The following is a 24,720-nucleotide window of genomic DNA, read 5'->3' as shown; positions in this document are numbered from 1 at the left end:
CGGCCCATCAAGCCTGCTCTGCCACTCAATAAGATCATGGCTGATCGGATTGTAATCGCAACCCCACATTGACCTACCCCAATAACCTTTCATCCTCTTTCTTATCAAGAATCTAAAGAATACAGCACCTCCAGTGCAGGAAAATATTGCTTACAGGGACATAATCAGACAAAATTGACGCAGTCACAAAACAGGAGACAATAGGATTGGTGACCAAAAGCTTGGTCAAAGATGTGGGTGTTAAAGAGACATCAGATTTCTTGGACTTTGTCCCCTATTTGTCAAGGGACTCAGTGTGAGTACAATATTATAGTGATTACGGTATTAATGTAATAACCTAGCGGTCACAAGCTCAATCAGTTGGGTAATTTGTGACCAGGCTGCCAAATAGCTGTTCACTAATTCCAATTCAAAAATTGCAACCAGAAAAAAGCAAAGTACTGCAGATGCTGAAAATCTGAAACAAGACAGGAAATGCTGGATAAACTCGGAAGGTCTGGCAACATCTGTGGAGAGAGAAACAGAGATAATGTTTTGAGTCCATATGACTCTTCTTGAGGGGGTGGAGGATGACTTGGCTGTTAAAGTGTTGCTACCGTATTTAAAGGGATGGCTGCACTTGGATTAAAAGTATCTCCAAGAGAGGCACCAGAAAGGTAGGGGAAGCAAAGGATTAAACACAAATGATGACTGCAGTGAGAGGCAGAGTGGTGCCCAGCGTTAGTGATACCTCCCTGGAGGTGCTCCTTCAAGTGGCAAGGGGTCAGCAGCAGGTACTTTTCCCACTTGACAGGAGGATGAGGCCAGCAAGCCTCGCCACGATACCTGTGATTGAGTTTTCAGACAAGGTCAACACTCACAGTGTGGTTGCAAATGATTCAATTATCTGAGGAGATCTGACAGGCTTGCAGCCCTGCATGGCACAAAGGGCAGCAATGAAACATGGTAATAAGGTGATGACCCAAGCACTAGACATGAACAGAGAGAAGCTCAGTGGCCTCATAGCAAAGGCCCCTGGTCAGTTATCAGCAATGCTAAAGGGCTCCAAGCCGCAGTGGCACAGTGATGGACCAGTTACAAAGGCCAGTGAGTGTGCACATATTTGCAGAAGCAGATTCACAATGCCAGGGAAGAGAGACAAAGTGGAAGAAGGTCTCCATTGTTGAGGAGAGACTGGAACTCTGTAAGAGGAATTTTCTGAGGTGTCCCCCTGGGGTGCCCTGTATTTAGTTGACCTCACTCAACCAATACATAGACTGCGAAATACAGTATATAGTTAAAGAATGAAAGGGAATTTATTTACTAATGCATGCATCAGGAGAAAGACACAGTCAATGAGGGTTTACTGTCCTCTCTGAGCTAATCTCGCAATTGTAAAATTGTTATATTATTCTGAACATTTTAATATCCCGCCCAGCCTCGTCAATCAGACTGGAGAGTCCAATCACAATATTAAACATTTGTTACCTTAGCCAATAACGTTCCACCTGTCAACAGGAATAGGAGATCATTAGTTCATTGCCCCTGTAGGTTCTTCCCCCATTACCTAGGAAACCTAACCCACGTCAATTCCAGTAATGAAAGCCATTCTTGTAGCTGCGAATCTTAATTGGCAAAAGGAGTAATTCTCTGCCCGAATCTGGCCTCTCCTTATCAGCTTAAGAGACTTCTCCAGCCTCGCTACACATGAACAAATCCACTCCCTTACATACCAGCCCTATTAAACTTGCTTTCGCATATCCAAAAACAGATAACAGAAGCTGCCTTTCTGTGCGCCATTGTATTAAAAGAATTTGGCCTGTCTACCACTGTTTCCCATCATGCTGCATTCAGAACAAAGTTGGCCAAGGCGCACAATACATATATATTGAAAATACAGTTTAAGCTTATAATATTTGGCTAATTGGTGGTTATACAGTTACACTACCCTTCGCAGTTTATAATACCTTTGCATGTTTTGTTCCAGGCACATTGTGAATTCTCACTATATAAAATTCTCACTTTATAATTACCTTAACCTAGTCTACTTATTATAGTAAGACTAAAATGAAGGGCCTCATACTAAGAATTCTATACTACGCCCATCAGTCCCTGCTTTTGGCCCTTGGCTATAGCCCAAGATAAGGTCACTAAATAGAAGTGTCCCAACACTCATTTGTGTGTGTCCTGAAGGACGGCTGGTCACTTTGTATCCTTGCTTGCTCAACTTAACTGCCATCACTGGTACCATCCCTTCTGTGACTTGAATAACGTGCATAGGCACACTTAATTACATTGACAAGCACCATCAATGCCAAGATCACCATGAAGAATATTGCAATCCTTTGTAGGATTGATGTTCCCAAGGAGCCCAGCCAGCCTGAGAGCCAAACACCTAAGGTAAATGGTTCAGGGTCTTTGAGTTTTTTCACCTCTTTCCTGATATGATTAACCAGATTAGTTATGTTTTCCGAACTATCTGGTATGTCCGTGTATCACCCTGATCCAATCACTGCACAAGTCCCACCCTTGCTGACAAGATATAATCCAATGTCAATCTGTGTTGAAGTACCAGTGTGCCTGGCTACCATCTCATCATTAACCTCAGCAAGGGCGGTTGCTGTATCATTGGCGACTTGTTCCAAAATGGAGCGTAGAACCAGAATTTCACGCATCACTTCAGCTACTCCATATTGGGGAAACAATATGCCAAAGAACCGGTCTGTTTCTGTAATAGCTTGTTGATGTCTTGACAGGGGAGGGAGTTTAGGAGTGTGATATATGTATGGGAATTACATATCTAAGGTAATACAACCCCTTCCATCTGACAGGGAGCCAAGGATATGCCCTATCCCCACAAATCCAATATGTTCCATTCAGAGTTGGATAACTGTTGCCTCTAAAGCAATAAGAAATATGGCAAGATTGGTCATGACTGGGTGGACTCGGGCATAGCCAGGTGGTTCGATCTACCATGTGGTCACATTCACTCATGCCTAAGTTTTCCCACAGGCCTTCCATGTTTCTAGCACAATATATCCCTTTTGATGTTTGCTGTTTTAAAACTAAACTAGGAGCTGGTTTCCCTAGGTTATAGATAGGTGTATATGTGTTTATATGACCTAATCTTTCCTCATATGAAATTCTTTCCTTACCTCTCTACTGATGAATCCTGGTATTGGGTAGCCAGGATACTTGGAATTCTGGGCTGTTTGATCCACCATTACCAATTCTGACCATGTTAAGGGCATTGGTTGTAATGGTATTCCCACTCCTGCATGTATGGGGATGTGCAAACATACCCAAAAACTTAGCCTGACTGGTCAATCTAACATATGTGTGTGCCATATATAAGTATTAACATGTACCTCCCGAGAGGAATGCTGAAGGACCTCAGTTGCTGGTCCCACCCGAGTCAAAATCTGTATATTCAATACTAAAAAGATATAATCACATGCATTCTACAGCCCCTTTACAAAACTTGCACAATCACCACGCCACACTTTGCATGTGCTCGCAACTTGACTTGCTTCTGTGTTGGGGGATGTCCAGTCAATTTTGATTGGAGCTGTGCCTTGATTGTAGTTTTCATTGTAGAGCTCCAAATGTCTTCTGCTAGCATATAATCGGCATGGCATGATGGCACAGTGGTTAGCACTGCTGCCTCACAACATCAGGGACCCATGTTCGATGCCCAGCTTGGGTGACTGTCTGTGTGGAGTTTGCGCATTCTCCGTGTCTGCGTGGGTTTCCTCCGGGTGCTCCGGTTTCCTCCCACAGTCCAAAGATGTGCTAGTTAGGTGCATTAGCCATGCTAAATTCTCCCTCAGTGTACCCAAACAGGCGCCGGAGTGTGGCGACTAGGGGGTTCTCACAATAACTTCATTGCAATGTGAATGCAAGCCTACTTGTGACCAATAAATAAACTTTAACTTTTTATAATGTGTAATACAATCCAGATGGCCTCGCGGCCTTAAATTTAGCAATCAGAATAAATTTGATCAAATCAGATTCTCTCTACTTCTACCACTACAATAAATTATTCAGTTGCTGGGTCAAGTTTGCTATCTTGGGGTTTACCCCCGGGGTACGGCTTTAATTGAGTCCAGTGTCTCCAGCGCAGGCCGCACTTCTCATTAATTAGGGCACGTGCCTGCCCTGTAACCACCACCTCAAAAGGCCCTTTCCAGCGAGTTCCTAGCCCCTTTTTGTCTGTCATGAGTTTCATCATTATCTGATCTCCTGGCGAAGGCAACTTGGGAGTACTTTCTCCCGCCAACTTAGTGCAATCTCGGTGCTGCTGTTGTGTGATCACCTGCTTCTTGAGAAAATGCAGATGGTCTATCAGATCCCTGATACACTGAAATACTGTGCCTCGGCTTATTTCTAATTCTTCTCCACTTGTAACTGCATCCTCTGGGAGGCCCATTACTCTCCCTGTCATCAGCTCAAAAGCAGTTAATCCTGTACCATGAGCAGGAGCAGCCCTTTGGCGCAGTAATATTGCAGGCAAGGCTCGCACCCAGTTATTTCCTTCTTCTAAGATACCCTTGGCTAAACTGTTCTTCAGTGTTCGATTCATCCTCTCCAACATCCCTGAATTCTGAGGGTGATATGGTATGTGAAAACTCAACTGTATTCCCAACATTCGACAGACTTCTTTCAAAACTCTCCCCGTGAAATGAGTTCCCTGATCAGAATCCAGCTGAAGAGGCATTCCCCACCTGGGAATTATCTCATCTGCTAACATCATAACTACTGTTGTAGCTGTGGCATCTTTACATGAGAATGCTTCAATCCATCGAGTGAACTGGTCTACAATTACTAAACAGTACACTTTTCCCTGTACCCATGGTAATGAATGGCCCTGTAAAATCCATTTGTAAATTCTCCGAGGGTCCTTTGGCTCTGGGTTGACTTCCCATTTTAATCTTGCAGGGATGTCCTGGCTCCACTAGGGTGCAATGCGCACACCTCAGACAATACTTCGCTACCTCTCACCCCATCTCTTTCCAATACCAACATTTCTTCAATATATCAAGCATTCTGTCCCTGCTCATGTGCTATTCCATGATAAATCTTCAGCAGAGAGTGCTGTATTACTTTAGGAATTATTATTTTCCTTTCTCTCCTCCATATTCCATCATGACCTTTCCACTCTCCATCTTTCTTCCATTGTTCCTTTTCCTCTTCATCTGCTTGTTCCGGCACTTGTTTTACATCAATATCTGGGCTGTCTTCAACTGACACAGCTGTCAACCCTACAGGCTGTGTCCACTCCGAATCCTGTCCCACTAAGGCCTTTGCTGCCTGGTTGGCAAAATGATTTCCTTGCTGTACTTTATTCTCAATTTTCCTGTGAGCTTGAACTTTTATTGCTGCTGCTTCTAAAGGAACACTAGCTGCCTGGAATAAATTCCTGAGTACGTGGACTATGGAGGATTATTTTTCCCATTAAGGTGAGGGACTCTGACACACTGACCACCCACGAAGCACAAGCTAGTGCCCTCACATACTGAAGTATCCCTCTGGCAACTGAGTCTAACTGAGCGGAGTAATACCCCATCAGTCTCAATCTGTCCCCATGCCGCTGAGCAACTGCAGCTACCTGTATTCCATCATTTTCCTCACAGCAAATGTGGAATGGTTTGGTGATGTCTGGCAGTCCCAAAGCTGGGGCTGTCACCAAAGCCTGCTTCAAATCTGAAAAAGCCTGTACTTCTGCATCTCTCCATTCCATCTTTACCTGACTAGCCCTTCCTCCCTTTATCAAGTCCTGTAAGGGCTTTACCACTCGGGCATAATCTTCCATAAAATTCCTGTAATAGTTAAAAAGTCTTCAATACTTGTCTTACCCCTTTTCCAGTGAAAAGTCTTTGTACACAAATAACATTCTCCCGGTCCTCTGGAATCTATCTTTTTTTCCCCGAATTCTATAACTTAATAACATCTTTGAAACTGAAATCAAACCTTTCAATTTGATTCCAGGCCATAATTTATTTTGATTGTTTGTTCTTATCCCAAATAATATCATTTTATTAAGGTAATTTGCTTACAGCACATTTTCTTATGTCAGAATCATCCCAAACTCAGAAAACAGTGTTGTGGGCTTTCAGCTGCCCATTAGTGTCTATCTTATCTCTTCTTTCCTTTAAGAAAACTTTGTTCCTTCATCTATAGCCATCACCTAAACTGCGTTCTCCTTCCTAGAATGTCTTTAAATGTCTCTCTTGTATCCAATGAATCCCACTTTTCATTCTGTCCTCTTCTGTTTACTATCAGCTCCTCTATAACATATTTTTTATTACCCTGTTCATTTTCCTTTCTCATTTATTCCACTGAATTATTTCCCTAATCTCTAATCGTATTGCTCTGCTAATTTGGTGTTATAGGCGGGCTCTCCCTTTTAGCCCGTCTAGCTTCTAATACAGATTTCAACATTCCCATATTTAAAATTTACAACAGGGCGTGCTGTGTGTTCAGAACTATTCTTCCAGTTTTGTGGTTGATTCACTACTTCACATACCCATGCCACACATTTCAACTAGAATGCACCATGGCAGTATAATAATTCCCATCATTAAACACACACTCCCATTCTACCTTATGTAACTCACCACTAAAGGTTGACTCCCCTTTTGTTAGATTTTTGATTTTATGTCTTAAAACTACTGCAAATTTTATAACACAAAGATTCATCCTGTCTGGGATAGAATGGTTAACTCTGTTTCAGCAGGGGTGGAGTAAGTTGGCTCAGATGGACATCATCACTTGAAACACTCCGGAATAATTCTTTCCATTTATCTTTTTATTGACAGTTCTAACAAGAATACATTTTCGAATTTAACAAAAAGCCTAATCCAGATTAATCCAAAATGAGATTTATTTTTATCACTTAAATATTCCTACTAAATTAAGACTTTTACACTTACTTACAATCTCTCCAGTTTAAGCTCAAAATTTGCATGTTTAATTATTTCTACAACTCTGCCTCCATACCTAACACAGGCAGATACAAAGTCAAATCAACCGTGTGCTGAAATGGTTAACTCTCCTTACAACTTTTCAGACGTAATGTAACGCTATCTTGAAATTGATTTTCCTTTCCCAACATGGCAGAGCTCAAATCTCTGTCAGAGAGAATGACAGAGACAAAACAGTGCGAGTGCAAAGGAGACTTCACAAAAGTGAGAGAGCGAAGGAGGAGACTTCATAAAACAGCAAGCGAAGAGTGGAAATCTCTCTGTGGAAAAGTTGTGAACGCTGGGGTCAAGTGATGGTTTCATAACTGAACTTGATAGATTATTAGGAAAAGGTAGTCTGGTTATGGTACCCAGAGGTGAAATTCAGACACAGATCAGGTATGTTCTCACTGAATGGTAGAACATTCTCATGTTTCCATGTTGCTACTCGTGACTGGTGTCAGTGCTTCAGCGGAGAAGGTCACTGAAAGAGGTCCCTATATGTAAAAGGAGATGAAGGAATGAGTACCAGGATCCTTTTTGTTGCCCGTGAGGAACTTGTCCACCTACCTGCCCAGCCAACATCCCACAAGCTCCTGCTGCACCGCTGACGACCATTGTTTGGTTGGCTCCTGGTTTCACATGTCCCTTTACTCTCACGCCCAGCAAAGAGGTGAGGCCAGGCATTCCCACAACACCCAGGAAATAGGAGAGGTGTCCGTCAACAAGCTGAGGGTCAAGCTGTAAGATGGACAAATGGTCATGTGTAATGAAAAATGGAGAGAGCAATTTTAATCTCATCTGTCCAACATAAAGCTGACAAGACCAGGCGCAATACTAGTGATGCACTATCAAGCAAGCAAAGACTAGTTTGTATGCAAGAACAAATAGGCTTTTATTAGCAAAAGACTTGGAGCACACCCATGCCGATGAACTGGTCCAGAGACTGAGGCAGGCGGTGGGGAGCAGTCACCTTTATACCTGGACCAGGGGGGGGGAGGGGGGGGAGGAGTCGCAGGCAGGGCCAGCAAGGGCATGTCCAGGCATGTCACACACACACAAGCAATAAGCTAACAGTGGTTTACCACAACTAGTTTCCCTCAACTTACCATCCACTTGTCATGATCACATTGTCGATAGTGGGAGCTTGCTATGCATAGACTGGCTGCTACAGTTTGAACATTAAAATAAAGGTGACACTTTATAAGTACCTTCTTGAATGTAAAGTGTTTTGGCATATCCTAGAGGTACGAAAGATTCTAAAGAAATGCAAGTTTGTCTCTGATGGAAGGTAAAATTAGGCTGAAAGTAGAATTGTTGCTTCACCCAATCCTGTCAGAGTCTGAAAAGTGATTTAGGATCAAATGACCACCATTACATCAGCCCAACGCTCGCCACCCTCCTGATGTGGCTCGCCACTGCTCTTCTCTCCAATGGAATTTCCATTGGTCTCTCTCACCCTGTCCACCACCTTCATTGCTATACATCTTTCTGATTCTCTTTGCTCTCAGCTCTGACGAAGGGTCATCTAGACTCAAAACATTGGCTCTATTCTCTCTCCACAGATGCTGTAGACCTGTTGAGATTTTCCAACATTTTCCAGCAATGTCGCAGGAAGGGGAGTTATGTGCTAAATCGAAACTCAGCTAATGTTTTGAGGATCTGGATTCGAATCCTGCCATGGATGGTGGAATTTGAATTCAATAAAAAAAATTTGGAATTAAGAATCTACCGATAACCATGAAACCATTGTCAATTGTTGGAAAAACCCATCTGGTTCACTAATGTCCTTTAGGGAAGGGAATCTGCTGTCCTTACCTGGTCTGGCCTACATGTGACTCCAGACCCACAGCAATGTGGTTGACTCTCAACTGCTCTCTGAACAAGGTTAACTAGGGATGGTCAATAAATGCTGGCCAGCCAGCAATGCCCATGTCCCATGAATGAATAAAAAAAATAAATGCCTGTCTCACCCATCGTATACTAAAACTAAAAACATGCAGAAATTCCCATGCTGGACTCTGAAATAGCTCCTTTCAAATATCTGGGGCATATTTGAACAATTCAATGGAATAAATTTCTCCTTTAATAAGTTGCAGAAATCACCATGAATGAAGGAAGCACCTTTGTCCATGATGTAATGTGCTATTAAATTGTCAGCATCTTTCTTAAAAGAAATGATCACAGGGATACGAGTCATCTTGACTTTATAGAAGATTATCACATAGAAAGGAGTCAGTTCCCAGCAAATCTTTACCAGCATGGCGGGGGGGGGGGGGGGGGGGGGGGGGGTTGTCGCTCCCACAACAATTCCCAGGACCAAATTCCCATTTGAAAGAATTTATGGACATTTAAAAATCAGTATTAATTATTCTTAACCTTCTTTGTTCCAGAAAAAGGCCCTTTTTTTAAATAATGGAACTTTGGGATAGGAGAAGGCCATTCAGCCCCTCAAGTCTGATCTGACATTCAATTAGATCATGGGCCACCTTGTACCTCAACTCCTTTTGTTTCACGTCTTTCACACCCGGATCTAATTCAGATCAATCCATCTTGGCCTTGAAAATATTAATTGTTCCACAATCTTCTGGGGAGAGCTGCCCTCTGTGCGAAGAACAGCTTCCTGCCATAAAGGCCTGACTCTAATTTTAAAGTTATCCCCCCTCGTTCTGGACTCTCCCTATCAGGGGAAATTATTTCTCATTTAATCCTTTATTCTCCTTAATCACTTCAATTAGACCACTATCAATATGCTGGGGTCACCATTGACCAGAAACTGAGCTGGAGCAGCCTGTCAATCTATTAGCGGTTGCATCCTTTGGAAATTACATTTTAAGACAACTGCATTGGTGGAGACAGGCAATGGTCATGAGCTTAACTATAAATAGACACACCTGAAAGAGTTTAAAAAGGTAACCCAAAAAGTATAAAGGGACACAACTGTGCTCACTGGATATCATAGAGATTGGGGTACATTATTGACTCCTCTTGTCACATTTTGGTTTGATGTTTTAAGTTTCCTTTGTGATTTGTTTTTTGTTTGAGGCAGTGACTGAGAAGAGAACTTCATTTTTCCCCCCATTTTAGATAAAAGCTAACGTTCTATAAATATTTTGAATGTTTTTTGTGGCTATCCACTGGCTTTTCTCCAGTTCCTTGTTTCTCTGCACTTAGAAAATATTCCTATTTGTCTAACTTGGATCCAATGCGAGAACAAAATCCCCCCAGCACCAATGAGAGAAAATTTATCCCAATAAAAATTCCCCAATATGGAGTCCCAGAAATAATTGTTGATATAGTTACTCAAGTTTTCAAAGTCTGCAATATAAAGAAGGTGTGCATTTTTAAAATCACATTATAAAATAAATGTGAGGGTGGGGATTGAGGGCAGCACTAAGTTAGCTCAGTGCCATTGGGGTTTGAACAAGTGTAACTGCACGCAATGAAATAGCAAACTACCTTGGTGAGGAGTTGTCCATCCAGAACGGCCTGTGACTGCCAGGGCCAGTTGAATGAAGACACAACATCGTTTTTCTGAAACTTCTGGTGTTTACTTTCTTCCACCACACCCACTCCTCCGCCAGTAATAATACTGGACACTTGCCATGGAGTCAAGTAAGATGATCCAGAATCTTCATTCATCCTGCATCGCTGTCAAGAACAAGTCAAAGCCAACCGTTAAAACCTGGGGCATTAATGATTAACTCACTGCCACCACGGATAAGGTTCTGCTGCATTAGTTGCCAACACCATGGACACGCAGTTCTACTGTTTCATTCTGTTAGATCTTTGCAAGCGACAGAGTAAGCAGCAGTCAGAAGCAGTGATGCTCATCAAACCATTATTAAAGATACTTTCCCAGGAATTTTGAAAGATATTTTAAGCAAATGCAGATGCTCAAAGAAGACACCAGATAAGACCCCATCTCCAAACCAGTGAATAAAAATGACCATTGCGCCCGACAACGTTTGCAGCATAGTTCCCCAAACAGGAGCAGGCCACCAAATGATACATTGGGTCATTGTCCTTGGCACTGATTGGGCAGTTTAATCCACTCACAATCTCACTCTGGGCCTTGGTTTGGAACAATGTTGTCCTCATTCAGCTCCTTCAACAGCACCTTCCAAACCCACAACCTCTGTCACCTAGAACAAACATTTTTGGTTAAAGGATCCCTTTTTATATGGATTAACAGAGCCCACAGCCACTCATCTAAATTATAACAATAGGTAATATTCAGGGTATCTGGGCAAATGTGTATTTTGGCGCCTTTTCTTTTAGCTCTACTTAAATACTTAAAAATGACCAATTCACCTAACCCACACATCTTTGGATTATGGGAGGAAACCGGAGCAAACCCACGTAGACACAGTCAGAATGTACAAACTCCACACAGACAGTCACCCAAGCCGGGAATTGAACCCAGGTCCTTGGCACTGTGAGGTAGCAGGGCTTAACCCCTGTGCCATCGTGCCACCCAGTAAACAGGTTTTGCCAGTGAGGCCCACATTCCATGAATGAATTTTAAAAAGTGCGGTCAAACAAGGCAAACGATGAATATATCACTTTAAAATTAGGTACCAGTGAAAAATTTAATTGGATGGGACACACGGAGGAATGCCTTGACACAAAGGCTTGGCATGGTCTGCTAGGCAGGTTCGTGGTTAGGTTTTGGCCTTCAAGCCAAACAAGAATGCTAACATCATGGCTGGTGATTTTGCATGTGGATGCTAGACTGGGGACTGGAATGCAAGGAATCACTAACGCTGCGAGTTGTTGTGATCTGGAATGCACTGCTTCAAAGGGCAGTGGAAGTCAATTGAATATTAATTTAAAGCTTTTTCCCAGGTCGGAGGTGATGATGACGAGGGGTCACGGGCTCAAGCTGAGAGGGGCGAAGTATAACTCAGATATCAGAGGGACGTTTTTTACACAGAGGGTGGTGGGGGCCTGGAATGCGCTGCCAAGTAGGGTGGTGGAGGCAGGCACGCTGACATCGTTTAAGACTTACCTGGATAGTCACATGAGCAGCCTGGGAATGGAGGGATACAAACGATTGGTCTCGTTGGACCAAGGAGCGGCACAGGCTTGGAGGGCCGAAGGGCCTGTTTCCTGTGCTGTACTGTTCTTTGTAACGAGTACTGGATATATACATTAAAGGTACATGGTGGCACAGTCGTTAGCCCTGCTGCCTCACAGCACCAGGAACCCGGGTTCAATTCCAGCTCGGGTCACTGTCTATGTGGAGTTTGCACTTTCTCCCCGTGTCTGCGTGGGTTTCCTCCAAGTGCTCCGGTTTCCTCCCACAGTCCAAAGATTTGTGGGTTAGGTTGATTGGCCATGCTAAATTGACATTGGTGTCAGGGGGTAAATGAGGGTTACAGGAGTAGGGCCTTGGTGGGATTGTGGTCGGTACAGACTCAATGGGCTGAATGGCCTCCTTCTGTACTGTAGAGATTCTATGATTTAAAAAGGAAAACAATTGTAGGGCAATGGAGCAAATTGAGTTGCTCTTTCAACAAGTCAACATAGGCATAATGGGCTGAATGGCCTCTTCCAGAGCTGTAAGATTGTATAATTCCATGGCTTATGTTCTTTCAGTCATTAATGTGTACTCGTGCAACCTAACAATCTAAAAGGGATGTGCACTCACCATGTAAGGATCCACAGACAGGTATTTGGTGCAGACTTTCACCTGCCCCTCTTGCAAGTCTTGAGGCAAAGAAACTTCTTCTGTTCTAAAATTCTCAGCCACTGGCTCCCCATTTTTCCCTAAAGACAGGAGAAAAGAGAGGACACACAGTTACCTCTTTCCAGAGATGAATCCTGGAACAAAATACCCGATAGCTCTTTGTCAAATCACTGAGCTATCTGGATCATAGGGTGCAATGCTGCTGATCCAAGAAATACTCTTTCAAAATCCCACTAGCAGTTTGAGAATTGGAATTCTGTTTAAATATTTTATAAATAAATCTGGAAATAAAGAAGCTGGCATCTGTCAAAGTGACATAAAGCTGTGGGGATGTTGCAAAGACCCTTTGGCAAAGGGAATCTGCTGTCCTTATCCGGTTGGGCCTGTAAGTGATTCCAAACCAACACAATCATGGATTGACTGTTAACTGGCCTCCAAAATGACCCAGCCAGCCGGTCCGTTGTACGACTGACTTTGCCAGTGATGCCTACATCTCGACAATGAGTTTTATTTTAAACTACAGAGCATGGCAGGCCTAGGTCACTCAGCTGGCAATGGGGATACAACCATTCGATTTGAAATGGACATTTCCTGCTCCTGATTCCAGTGCCCCACTCTGCCAGAAACGTTCACCTGGAGACCTAAGTGGGCTTATCTACGCTGGCTCCCTTGTATTCACAGTCATGGCTCACACATGAAGTATGCCCATGGATAAGATGACAGAGGGTGGGTGGACACTAGCTCACAGAAGAGGACTAGAAAAGTTGGACAAGCAATAATGTGTATGGGCACAGTGAGGGGTACCTATCCGTTCTAGGCTGGAGCTGCAATCCTTACAAAACAAATCACTCTGCAATTCCACATGGGTGGATGTAGAGAAGATGTTTCTACTTGTTGGGGAAGGGGGGGGGGGGGTGCATTGTCTAAAGTCACAAATACAAGGCAGTCAATAATAAATCAAACCAGGAATTCAGAAGAAACGACTCTACTGAGAGTGTGGAACTTGCAGGGACAGTTAAGAGTGACAGCATAGATGCAATTAAAGGGAAGATAGATAATCAAACGAGGGTGTGTGTAGAAGGTATTGCTGAATGGGTGAAATGAGATAGGGTGGGAGGACCACCCTGCAGAGCAGACATTGGCATGGACCTGCAGAATTGAATGGCCAGTTTCGGTTAACATAGGAAATAGAAGCAGGAGCAGGCCATTCGGCCCTTCGAGCCTGCTCCACCATTCAATATGATCATGGCTGATCCTCTATCTCAACGCCATACTCCAGCGCTGTCCCCATATCCCTTGACACCTTTGAGTCTAGAAATGAGTCTGAATACCAGTGAATACAGGCCCAGTCGACTCAATCTCTCCTCATGACAATCCTGCCATCCCAGGAATCAGGCTGGTGAACCTTAACTGCACTCCCTCGAAAGCAACTATATCCTTTCTTAGATAAGAACAACAAAACTGCAGTCAATACTCCAAGTGTGGTCTCACCAAGGCCCTGTACAGCTGCAGTAAGATATCCTTGCTCCTGTACTCAATGAAGGCCAATAGGCCTTCCTGCTTGCTGTACCTGCATGCTTGCTTTCAGTGACTGGTGCACTGAGACACCCAGGTCCCTTTGTGTGTCAACATTTCACAATTTATCACCATTTAAATAATATTCTCCCATTTTGTCTCTCCGTCCCAAATGGAAAACTTCACATTTATACATGTTATACTGCATGTGCCATGTATTCACCCACTCACTCAATTTATCTAAATCACCTTAAGATCCTCCTCACCACTCACGTTCCCACCAAGTTTTGTGTCTTCAGCAAACTTGGAAATATTACATTTGGTTCTCTTATCCAAATCATTGTGAATAGCTGGGACCCAAGCACTGACCTCGTGCGGACTCCCACTAGTCACCGTCTGCCACTTCAAAGAAAGACCCATTTAGTCCTACTTTCTGTGCCCTGTCTGCTAACCAATTCTCAATCCGTGCCAATATATTACACCCCCACATCCCATGCACTTTCTGTAAATTCTGTGCAAACTCCGTGCATCCTTGCCTCCAGATTCATTTCACTTCACTGCAAACTAAATGCACATTAGATCAGCTATTTTTAAAATGAGTAATTTTTACCATCTTTCAAATTTGGCATAAAAACCCAAGGAGAATTATTGCTTTAAAGAATAAGTTCTGCAAGTTCTGATGGTTTGAATGTACCACCTGAAAGGTTGGCGGACACAGAATCAAAAGGAACTTTCAATAGGGAACTGGATATATACTTGAAAAGGAGACATTACAGGGGAAAGAGCAGGGGAGCGGAGCATATTCAATAGCTCTTCCAAAGAGCCAGAACAGGCACGATGGGCTGAATGGCTACCTTCTGTGCTGTATTGCTCTACATGATTTGTCAATCTCCTGGAGCTCTCTCCCCAGTTCTCACCAGACAGATTAGGTCTGAGCATTGGATAGATAAATATCATGTCCTCTGAGAAGGGAATCCACTAATGTGTTCACTAATCTCTCATTCCATCAATATATTTTTCTATTTTAAATCTCTACCAGTTTAGTCATTGCTCCTCTGATCTTTCCAATTTACTTTCTCTTAACTTCCAAACAAGCCGATTCCCTGTTTTTGATCCTTTCAGTGTGCTGAAATCAAAGAGGTCAATTTATTATTTCTGCTTTGCCTGACCTTCAAAACATTTCCACTTGCCATCTTCCTCAATTTTCCTGTCTTCTTGCAGGCTTTCAAAAACTACATTGGTCTTGCTCTCAATTTATCTCCTCATCGGGCATCCTTTTTACTCGTCTCAACTAGGGACCTTAGAATTACATTCACATGTACATTGCAGGTATCAGATTTTTCACAAGCAGTTGAAGCATTTGCTTCAAGATATTGTCATTAGAATGTACAGCATTATAGAATTAAGAGAGTTTTACAGCACAGAAAGAGGCCCTTCCGCCCACTGTGTCTGCACTGGCCATCAAGGACCTAGCTCCTCTAATCCCCATTTTCCAGCACTTGGTCTGTAACACCTTGTAAGCTATGGCATTTCAAGTGTTCATGTAACTGCTTCTTAAATGTTGTGAGGGTTCCTGTCTCTGCCACCCTTTCAAACAGCGAGTTCAGATTCCCACCACCCTCTGGGTGAAAAAGTTTTTCCTCAAATCCCCTCTAAATCTCCTGCCCCTTACCTTAAATCTACGCCTCCTGGTTTTTGATCACTCTACTAAAGGAGAAAAGTTTCTTCCTATCTACCCTATGTATTCCCCTCAATTTTGGTACACCTCTATCAGGTTCCCCCCTCAGCTTTCTCTGCTCCAAGGAAAACAACCCCAGCCTAACCAGCCTCTCTTGATAGCTGAAACACTCGAGCCCAGGCAACATCCTGGTGAATCTCTCTGCACCCTTTCTAGCGCAATCACGTCATTCCTAATGTGGTGAGCAGAACTGCACACAGTACTCCAGCTGTGGCCGAATAAGCATTTTATACAGTTCCAACATAGCCTCCATGCTTTTACATTCTATGCATCAGCTAATAAAGGCAAGTATCCCACGTGCCTTCTTAACCACCTGATCTACCTGTCCTGCTGTCTTCAGGAATCTTTGTACACCAAAGTCCCTCTGGTTCTCTGTACTTCCTAGCGTCTTACCAATCCTTATGTATTCCCTTGCCTTGTTAATCCTCCCAAAATGCATCACGTCACACTTTTCAGGGTTAAATTCCATTTGCCACTGTTCTGCCCATCTGATCACCCTATCTACATCATCCTGTAATCAATCATATTTGTACACAAATGTTACTGAAAAAATAAACTTCCACTTACATATTACCTTGCGCAACCTCAGGATTTTGCAAATCACTTTACAATGAAACACTTTGGAAATACAGTTACTGTAGGAATGTGGAAAACATGATAGCCAATTTACATACAGAAAGGTCCCACAGGCAGCAATATGATAAAGAGCAGATAATCTGTTTTTGTAATGTTGGTTGAAGGATAAATATTGCTTTTGCTACCAAATAAACCTGTTGGACTTTAACCTGGTGTTGTTAAACTTCTTACTGTGTTTACCCCAGTCCAACGCCGGCATCTCCACATCATGAAAACTCCCCTGCCCTTCATCAATAGTGTCTGGAGATCATTTACATCCACCCGAGGTGGCAGGTGGGGCTTGGTTTAATCTCTCATCGAAAAGACAGTCCCTCTCAGAGCAGGGTGGCTAACCATCCCGGATTTTCCAGAATCATCCTGTAATCTGGGCTTTTGTTCCAGGTCCTGAATCAGGCATTCCCTGGTGTCTATTGTATTGTATTTCTCTGCTTTCCTGCTTATGTACATGTGTGGGGACCGGCACTTTTTCTATCTATTTCTGTGCATACGACTGGCCTGGAGGCCTGGACTGCACACAGTTCAATCTAGGGATGAATGTCAGCACCCACTGCCAGCCCTTACAGCTCTGGCAGAATGCCCCCCAAAACACAGTACTGCATTGGATTGTCAGCCTAGATTTTAAGTTCCAATCTCCAGGGTATAATCTGAACCCACAATCTTCAAGACTTGGAGGCAAAAGTGTTATCAATAGAGCTATGACTCATACCTTAGGAAGGATGAGATAAATTGCAATTGTACCGAGCACTGTCACATTTTAATAATCTCAAAACTCTCCATGTAGGGCGAATTACTTTCTAAAAAGCAGGGACTATTATAATAGGTAAATGATGAATAAACAGCCAGCCAGAATACGGTGTTGCAGTTCCAGGTAGGGTGAAGAGAAAGATCAACTTTAAATATGATAGAGCCATTCAAAAGTCAGCAGGGAAGAAGCTGTTCTTGAGTCTGTTGGTATGTGTTTTTAGACTTTTATATCATTTATATTTTTTCATATCATTTTCCTGACAGAAGAAGGTGGAAGAAAGTATGTCCAGGGTGCGTGGAGTCCTCGATTATGCTGGCTGATTTTCCAAGGCAGCGGGAAGTGTAGATGGAGTTAATGAATGGGAGGCTAGTTTGTGGTTTCTTGTGGCCTTGGTCAGAGCAGGAGCCATACCAAGCTGTGATATAACCGGAAAGGATGCTTTCTGTGGTGCATCTGTAAAAATTTAACAGTATTACCACTCCCTTTGCCTTGAGTTCCAAGACATCTTTGTCATTTAATTTTCCCACCCTCTAACCTATCTTTTTCTCCACGTTTTCAACAGGATATAACCCATCACATTCCTATGTCTACTACGGGTGAGGAAGAACTAGGAGAACCTCCTGCTATTCTAACATGGGAGTTAACCAAGTTTGGGGAGGTAGATGGTCAGGGGGAGTTCAGCATAGTGACTCATTTGAAGATTGTCACTCCTCACATTGCGACACTCGATTATGTTCCTGTAAAGAACCATTTAATTTCTTTAAAGACACTAAGGGTGGGATTTTCCAGTCGTGCCAGGCCCGAGATGGGAAATTCCTGTCCAAGGTCAACAGACTTTAAGTGGTCCGCCAAATTTTCTGTCCCACCCATTATGATTCCCAGGGCCAGCACGACCGGAAATATTACCCCAATATATAAATACATGTTGTTGTATTTTAAACCCAGTCTCTGTCATTGTTAATTCCTTGCATAAAATTTATTACAAAGAAAAAACTTGCAACAAATTGCTATCATAAGAAGCAAATTAATGTGTTGCTAAAATGACACTCACCTGGCCGGGAGTTTAATACAACTTGCTGAATCAACCCCATCTGTGAAGTTAAAAACCCGATTGCAGGTATTGTTCGCCTGAGGGAATGAGATACAAACAGTTTGTTTGATTTTGTCACGGTGTCCATAAACGCCAGATTTGGGCTTACAAACTGCAGTAAAAAGAAACTTGGCCCTATTTCCCCCTGATATGTCGTGCTCACACCTCAACTGAGCCAATTGACAACCTGTTCTCTATTTCAATTACACAAAGGAACTGACAGCACAGAAGGTCAAGGGGAAATTAATTTGCAACATGCAAAATTTCAAAGGGGTTCGATTGAGCGAAACTATTTCCACTGGCATCAGGATCAGTAACCAAAAATAACTGGCAAAAGAATCAGGCAAGGAGAATTTCTTTAAAAAACTCACCAAGTTGCAATCTGGAATGTGATTCCTGAAAAGAAAGCAGATTCAACAGTAACTTTCAAGAGTGAACTGGATAAGTACTCGAAATGGAAATATCTGCAGGACGATGGAGATGGAACAGGGAAATGGGACTGTAATAAAATACTGCTGATGCTGGAAATCTGAAATAAAAACACAAAGTGCTGGAAAAATTGCTCTGCTGACATCTGTGACGAGAGAAGCAGAGTTAATGTTTCGAGCCCTCTCTTCGGATCTGAAGAAACGTAGGGATATGATTAATTATATCCTGTTGAAAAGGTGGAGAAAAAATTCAGGGATAGGTTAGAGGACAGGAGAATTAAATGACAAAGATGTCATGGAACTCAATGCAAAGAGAGTGATAATACTATTAATTTTTTACAGATGCACCATAGAAAGCATTCTTTCCAGATCAGCTAGGTATGGCTCTTGCTCTGATCAAGACCGCAAGAAACCACAAAGGGCTGTGAACGTAGCCCAGTCCATCACGCAAACTAGCCTCCCATTCATTAACTCCACCCACACTTCCCACTGCCTTGGAAAAGCAGCCAGCATAACCAAGGACCCCACTCACCCCAGACATAGTCTGTTCCACCTTCTTCCATCGGGAAAATTATACAAAAGTCTAAAAACATATACCAACAGACTTAAGAACAGCTTCTTTCCTGCTGACTTTTGAATGGTCCTATCATACATAAAGCTGATCTTTCTCTTCACCCTACCTGTAACTGCAACACTATATTCTGCACCCTCTCCTTTTCCTTCTCCCCATGTACTCTCTGATTGCTATGTTTTGCCTGTATAATGCACGAGAAACAATGCTTTTCACTGTGTCCCAATACATGTGACAAGAATAAGATCAATTCAAAAGCATTGATCCAGAATAGGGAGTTAATAGCAGAATAAAGATCAGCGCTGTGTGAAAGCAAAAACATGAGAATAAGAAACAGATTGGCACTTGGGGGAAATAAATTAAAAATGGAAGACAGAGTTCATAGTATATAGTTGAAATCAATGTTGGCTCTAAAAAGCTGTACAAGTGGTTAATCGAAAAATGAGAGTCTGTTCCTCAGGCTGGCGCTGGGCTTCACTGGAACACTGTAGCAGGCTGAGATGGTAAGGCAGTTGCGGACTGAGTGGAGTGAAGGCATTCCACAAAGTGGTCACCCGGCCTGCTTTGTCTGAGTAACTGCACAGTTCCTGCAAAGACTCTGGAAAAGTTCTAGCGGATTGGAAAACCACAAATGTAACACCTCTATTCAAGAAGGGAGGGGGACAGAAAGCAGGAAATTATAGGCCAGTTAGTCTGACATCAGTCATTGGGAAAATGATGGAATCCATTATTAAAGAGATTTGGAAAATCATAACAATGATTCCTTCTCTACACCTTAGCTGTGACTGCAACACTACATTCTGCACTCTCCTTTCCTTCTCTATGTACAGTATGCTTTGTCTATATAGCGTGCAAGAAACAATACTTTTCACAGTATGCTAATACATGTGACAATAATAAATCAAAATCACAACCAAGCAGAATTAGTGTAGTTTTATGAAACAGCATTGTGTGTTTGACAAATTTATTCGAGTTCTTTAATGATGTAACAAGCAGGGTGATAAAGGGGAACCAGTAGGTATAGTGTACTTGGATTTCCAAAGGGCATTTGGAAGGTGCCACATGAAAGGTTACTGCACAAGAACTCGTGATATTAGGGTAATCTATTTGAGGTAATCCTCTATGGATAGAGGATTGAATACTGACAAGAAACTGAGTTGGAGTAAAGCCACACAGTACCACAGCTGGGGCTTCAACATTGCAAGTTGTGAGGAAGATACAAAGAGTCTGCAAAAGAAGATAGATAGACTGGGTGGGCAAAAATTAGGCAGATAGAGTACAATGTGAGAAAATGTAAGGTTGTCCACTTTGAAGGGAAGTATAGAATAGTAGATTATTATTAGAGGGATCATGGAGTGGTTTGTACAGGAATCTCAAAAATGTCACAGGCAGGTACAGCAAGTAATTAGGAAGGCTAATTGAATTTTGGCCTTTATTGCAATGGGGGTGGAGTCTAAGAGTGGGGAAGTCTTGCTACAACTGTGTGACCACTCCCAGAGTACTGTACACTGTTTTGGCTTCCCTATTTAACAGAGAGATTTGCATTGTATGCAGTTCAGAAAAGGTTCGCTAGGTGGATTCTGGGGTTGTTTTATGAGGAAAGGCTGAGCAGATTGAGCCTGTACTCATTGGAGTTTTGAAGAATGAGAGTTGAACTTATTGAAAAGAGAAAATACTCTGAAGGAGCTTTACAGGATAGATGCTCATGGGGGTATTTAGAATTACAGGTATAGTTTTTAAAAAAAGGGTCTCCCATTTAAGATGGAGATGAGGAGGAATTTCTTCTCTCGGTGGGTTGTTAGTGTTTAGAATTCTCCTCCCCAGAGAGCAGAGGAGCATGTTCAAGGCTGTTTAAACAGATTTTTAAATCTACAAGGGTGTCAAGGGTTATGAGCAGCAGGCAGGAAAGTGGAACTGAGGCCACAATCATAATATCTCATCCCACGAGGCTCCTCCACCATTCAATATGATCATGGTTAATTTTAACCTTAACTTGACTGTCCCACATCATCCCTGTTTGTTCACGAGAATGATCCCGGGAATGAAAAGCTTGACGTACGAGGAGCGTCTGAGGACTCTGGGTCTGTACTCGATGGAGTATAGAAGGATGAGGAGGGATCTAATTGAAACTTACAGAATACTGGAAGGCCTGGATAGAGTGGACATGGGGAAAGATGTTTCCATTAGTGGGAGAGACTAGGACCCAAGGGCAGCGCCTCAGAGTAAAGAGACGACCCTTTGGAGCTGAGATGAGGAGGAATGATTTCAGCCAGAGGATGGTGAATCTGTGGAATTCATTGCCACAGAAGGCTGTGGAGGCCAAGTTATTGAATGCATTTAAGATAGAGATAGATAGGTTCTTAATTGGTAAAGGTATCATAAGAACATAAGAAATAGGAGCAGGAGTAGGCCATCTAGCCCCTCGAGCCTGCCCCGCCATTCAATAAGATCATGGCTGATCTGAAGTGGATCAGTTCCACTTACCCGCCTGATCCCCATAACCCCTAATTCCCTTACCTATCAGGAATCCATCTATCTGTGATTTAAACATATTCAACGAGGTAGCCTCCACCACTTCAATGGGCAGAGAATTCCAGAGATTCACCACCCTCTGAGAGAAGAGGTTCCTCCTCAACTCTGTCGTAAACTGACCCCCCTTTATTTTGAGGCTGTGCCCTCTAGCTCTAGCTTCCTTTCTCAGTGGAAAGAATCTCTCCACCTCTACCCTATCCAGCCCCTCCATTATCTTATAGGTCTCTATAAGATCCCCCCTCAGCCTTCTAAATTCCAACGAGTACAAACCCAATCTGCTCAGTCTCTCCTCATAATCAACACCCCTCATCTCTGGTATCAACCTGGTGAACCTTCTCTGCACTCCCTCCAAGGCCAATATATCCTTCCGCAAATAAGGGGACCAATACTGCACACAGTATTCCAGCTGCGGCCTCACCAATGCCCTGTACAGATGCAGCAAGACATCTCTGCTTTTATATTCTATCCCCCTTGCGATATAGGCCAACATCCCATTTGCCTTCTTGATCACCTGTTGCACCTGCAGACTGGGTTTTTGCGTCTCATGCACAAGGACCTCCAGGTCCCTCTGCACAGTAGCATGTTGTAATTTTTTTCCATTTAGATAATAATCCAATTTGCTATTATTTCTTCCAAAGTGAATAACCTCGCATTTGTCAACGTTATACTCCATCTGCCAGATCCTCGCCCACTCACTCAGCCTGTCCAAATCTCTCTGCAGACCTTCTACGCCCTCCACACGATTCACTTTTCCACTTATCTTTGTGTTGTCTGGAAACTTTGTTACCCTACACTCAGTCCCCTCCTCCAGATCGTCTATATAAATGGTAAATAGTTGAGGCCCCAGTACCGATCCCTGCGGCACGCCACTAGTTACCATCTGCCAACCAGAAAAGCATCCATTTATTCTGACTCTCTGCTTCCTGTCAGATAGCCAATCCCCAATCCACGCTAACACCCGACCCCCAACTCCGTGTGACCCAATCTTCTTCAGCAACCTTTTGTGAGGCACCTTATCAAACGCCTTTTGGAAATCCAAAAACACCGCATCCACCGGTTCCCCTCCGTCAACCGCACTAGTCACATCTTCATAAAAATCCAACAAGTTCGTCAAGCACGACTTTCCCCTCATGAATCCATGCTGCGTCTGCTTAATCGAACCATTCTTATCCAGATGGCCTGCTATTTCTTCTTTAATGATGGATTCCAGCATTTTCCCAACTACAGACGTTAAGCTAACCGGCCTGTAGTTACCTGCCTTTTGTCTATTTCCTTTTTTAAACAGCGGCGTAACATTAGCTGTTTTCCAATCTGCCGGCACTACCCCAGAATCCAACGAATTTTGATAAATAACCACTAACGCATCCGTGATTACCTCTGACATTTCTTTCAGTACCCTGGGATGCATTCCATCCGGGCCCGGGGACTTGTCCACCTTCAGTCCCGTTAGTCTACCAAGCACTGCCTCCCTGGTAACATTAATTGTATTGAGTACCTCTCCTCCTACCAACCCTCTATAGTTAATATTCGGTAAACTATTTGTGTCTTTCACCGTGAAGACCGACACAAAGAACTTATTTAAAGTTTCAGCCATTTCCTCATTTCCCACTATTAAATCCCCCCTCTCGTCCTCCAAGGGTCCAACATTCACTCTTGCCACTCTATTCCTTTTTATATATTTGTAAAAGCTTTTACTATCATTTTTTATATTTAGAGCTAGCCTAGCTTCATAACCTATCTTTCCTTTCTTTATCCCTTTCTTAGTCGTTCTTTGTTGTTTTTTAAAAGTTTTCCCAATCTTCCGATTCTCCACTATTTTTGGCCACTCTGTACGCATCGGTCTTTAATTTAATACTCTCCTTAATTTCCTTCGTTATCCACGGCTGGCTATCCCTTTTCTTACAGTCCTTCTTTATCACCGGAATATATTGTTGCTGAGTACTGAAAAGGATCTCCTTAAAAATCCTCCACTGTTCCTCAGCTGTCCTACCTACCAGTCTGCTCTCCCAGTCCACCTTAGCCAATTCAGCCCTCATCCTATCGTACTTCCCTCTGTTCAAACAGAGGACAGTGGTATGGGGCCCTCCTTTCTCCTCTTCCATTTGTATCAGAAATTCGACCATATTGTGATCACTTGACCCAAGAGCGTCCTTCACAAGAACATTCTTAATTCTACCCACCTCGTTACACATTACCAGATCTAAGATAATTCGTTCCCTCGTCGGTTCTGTAACATACTGTTCAAGGTAACTATCTCGACAGCATTCTAAGAACTCCTCCTCCATCCCACCCCTTCCAACTTGAGTCAGCCAATCAATATGCAGGTTGAAGTCCCCCATGATTATTGCCGTTCCGTTTTTGCACGCATCCCTTATCTGCTTGTTTATAGCCCCCCCCACCTCAACTTTATTATTTGGGGGCCTATAGACCACGCCTACTAGTGTCTTCCTCCCCCTACTATTCCTTATCTCTACCCATAACGATTCCACGTTTTGTTCCTTAGAGCCTATGTCATCCCTCACTATTACCCTGATATTATCTTTTATTAACAGAGCTACCCCACCACCTTTTCCTTCCTGTCTATTCTTCCTAAATGCCTGATACCCCTGGATATTCATCTCCCAGTCCTGGTCTCCGTGCAGCCACGTTTCTGTAATGGCCACTAGATCATACCCATTTGTGCTGATTTGCACCATCAACTCATTAACTTTGTTCCGAATGCTTCGTGCATTCAGGCAAAGTGTCTTTATTCCAGCTTTTATCTGGACCTGATTTGATGAAACGCTATCAACCTCTCCCTCGCCCTCTACTCCTTTAACTACTTGAATGCGC

The 24,720-nt window shown here is 43.0% G+C and overlaps 1 protein-coding gene across 7 annotated transcripts in view; it reads right to left on the bottom strand.

The window, feature by feature from the left end:
* The window catches only part of ptgr2 (prostaglandin reductase 2), a 46,040-nt gene that overhangs the window by 15,485 nt on the left and 5,835 nt on the right, over nucleotides 1-24,720 (bottom strand). Inside the window, exons 2-6 of one of the 7 annotated variants that reach the window (XM_078233614.1) lie at nucleotides 18,729-18,753; nucleotides 18,319-18,395; nucleotides 12,595-12,713; nucleotides 10,401-10,592; nucleotides 7,512-7,682 (exon numbers count right to left, since the gene is read on the bottom strand). In XM_078233614.1, coding sequence (XP_078089740.1) covers nucleotides 7,512-7,682; nucleotides 10,401-10,592; nucleotides 12,595-12,713; nucleotides 18,319-18,358 — 522 coding nt within the window. In that variant the 5' untranslated portion in view covers nucleotides 18,359-18,395; nucleotides 18,729-18,753. Of the gene's footprint in view, nucleotides 1-7,511; nucleotides 7,683-8,050; nucleotides 8,110-10,400; nucleotides 10,593-12,594; nucleotides 12,714-18,318; nucleotides 18,396-18,728; nucleotides 18,995-24,720 lie in introns of those variants that run through there. The other 6 variants (XM_078233613.1, XM_078233610.1, XM_078233612.1 and 3 more) reach the window with 6 other exon arrangements.

The sequence above is a fragment of the Mustelus asterias genome, chromosome 18 (genome assembly GCF_964213995.1).
Source record: "Mustelus asterias chromosome 18, sMusAst1.hap1.1, whole genome shotgun sequence".
Lineage (NCBI taxonomy): Eukaryota > Metazoa > Chordata > Chondrichthyes > Carcharhiniformes > Triakidae > Mustelus > Mustelus asterias.
Note: the sequence above shows the minus strand (reverse complement) of the source record. Positions and strands in the feature narration are given on the sequence as shown.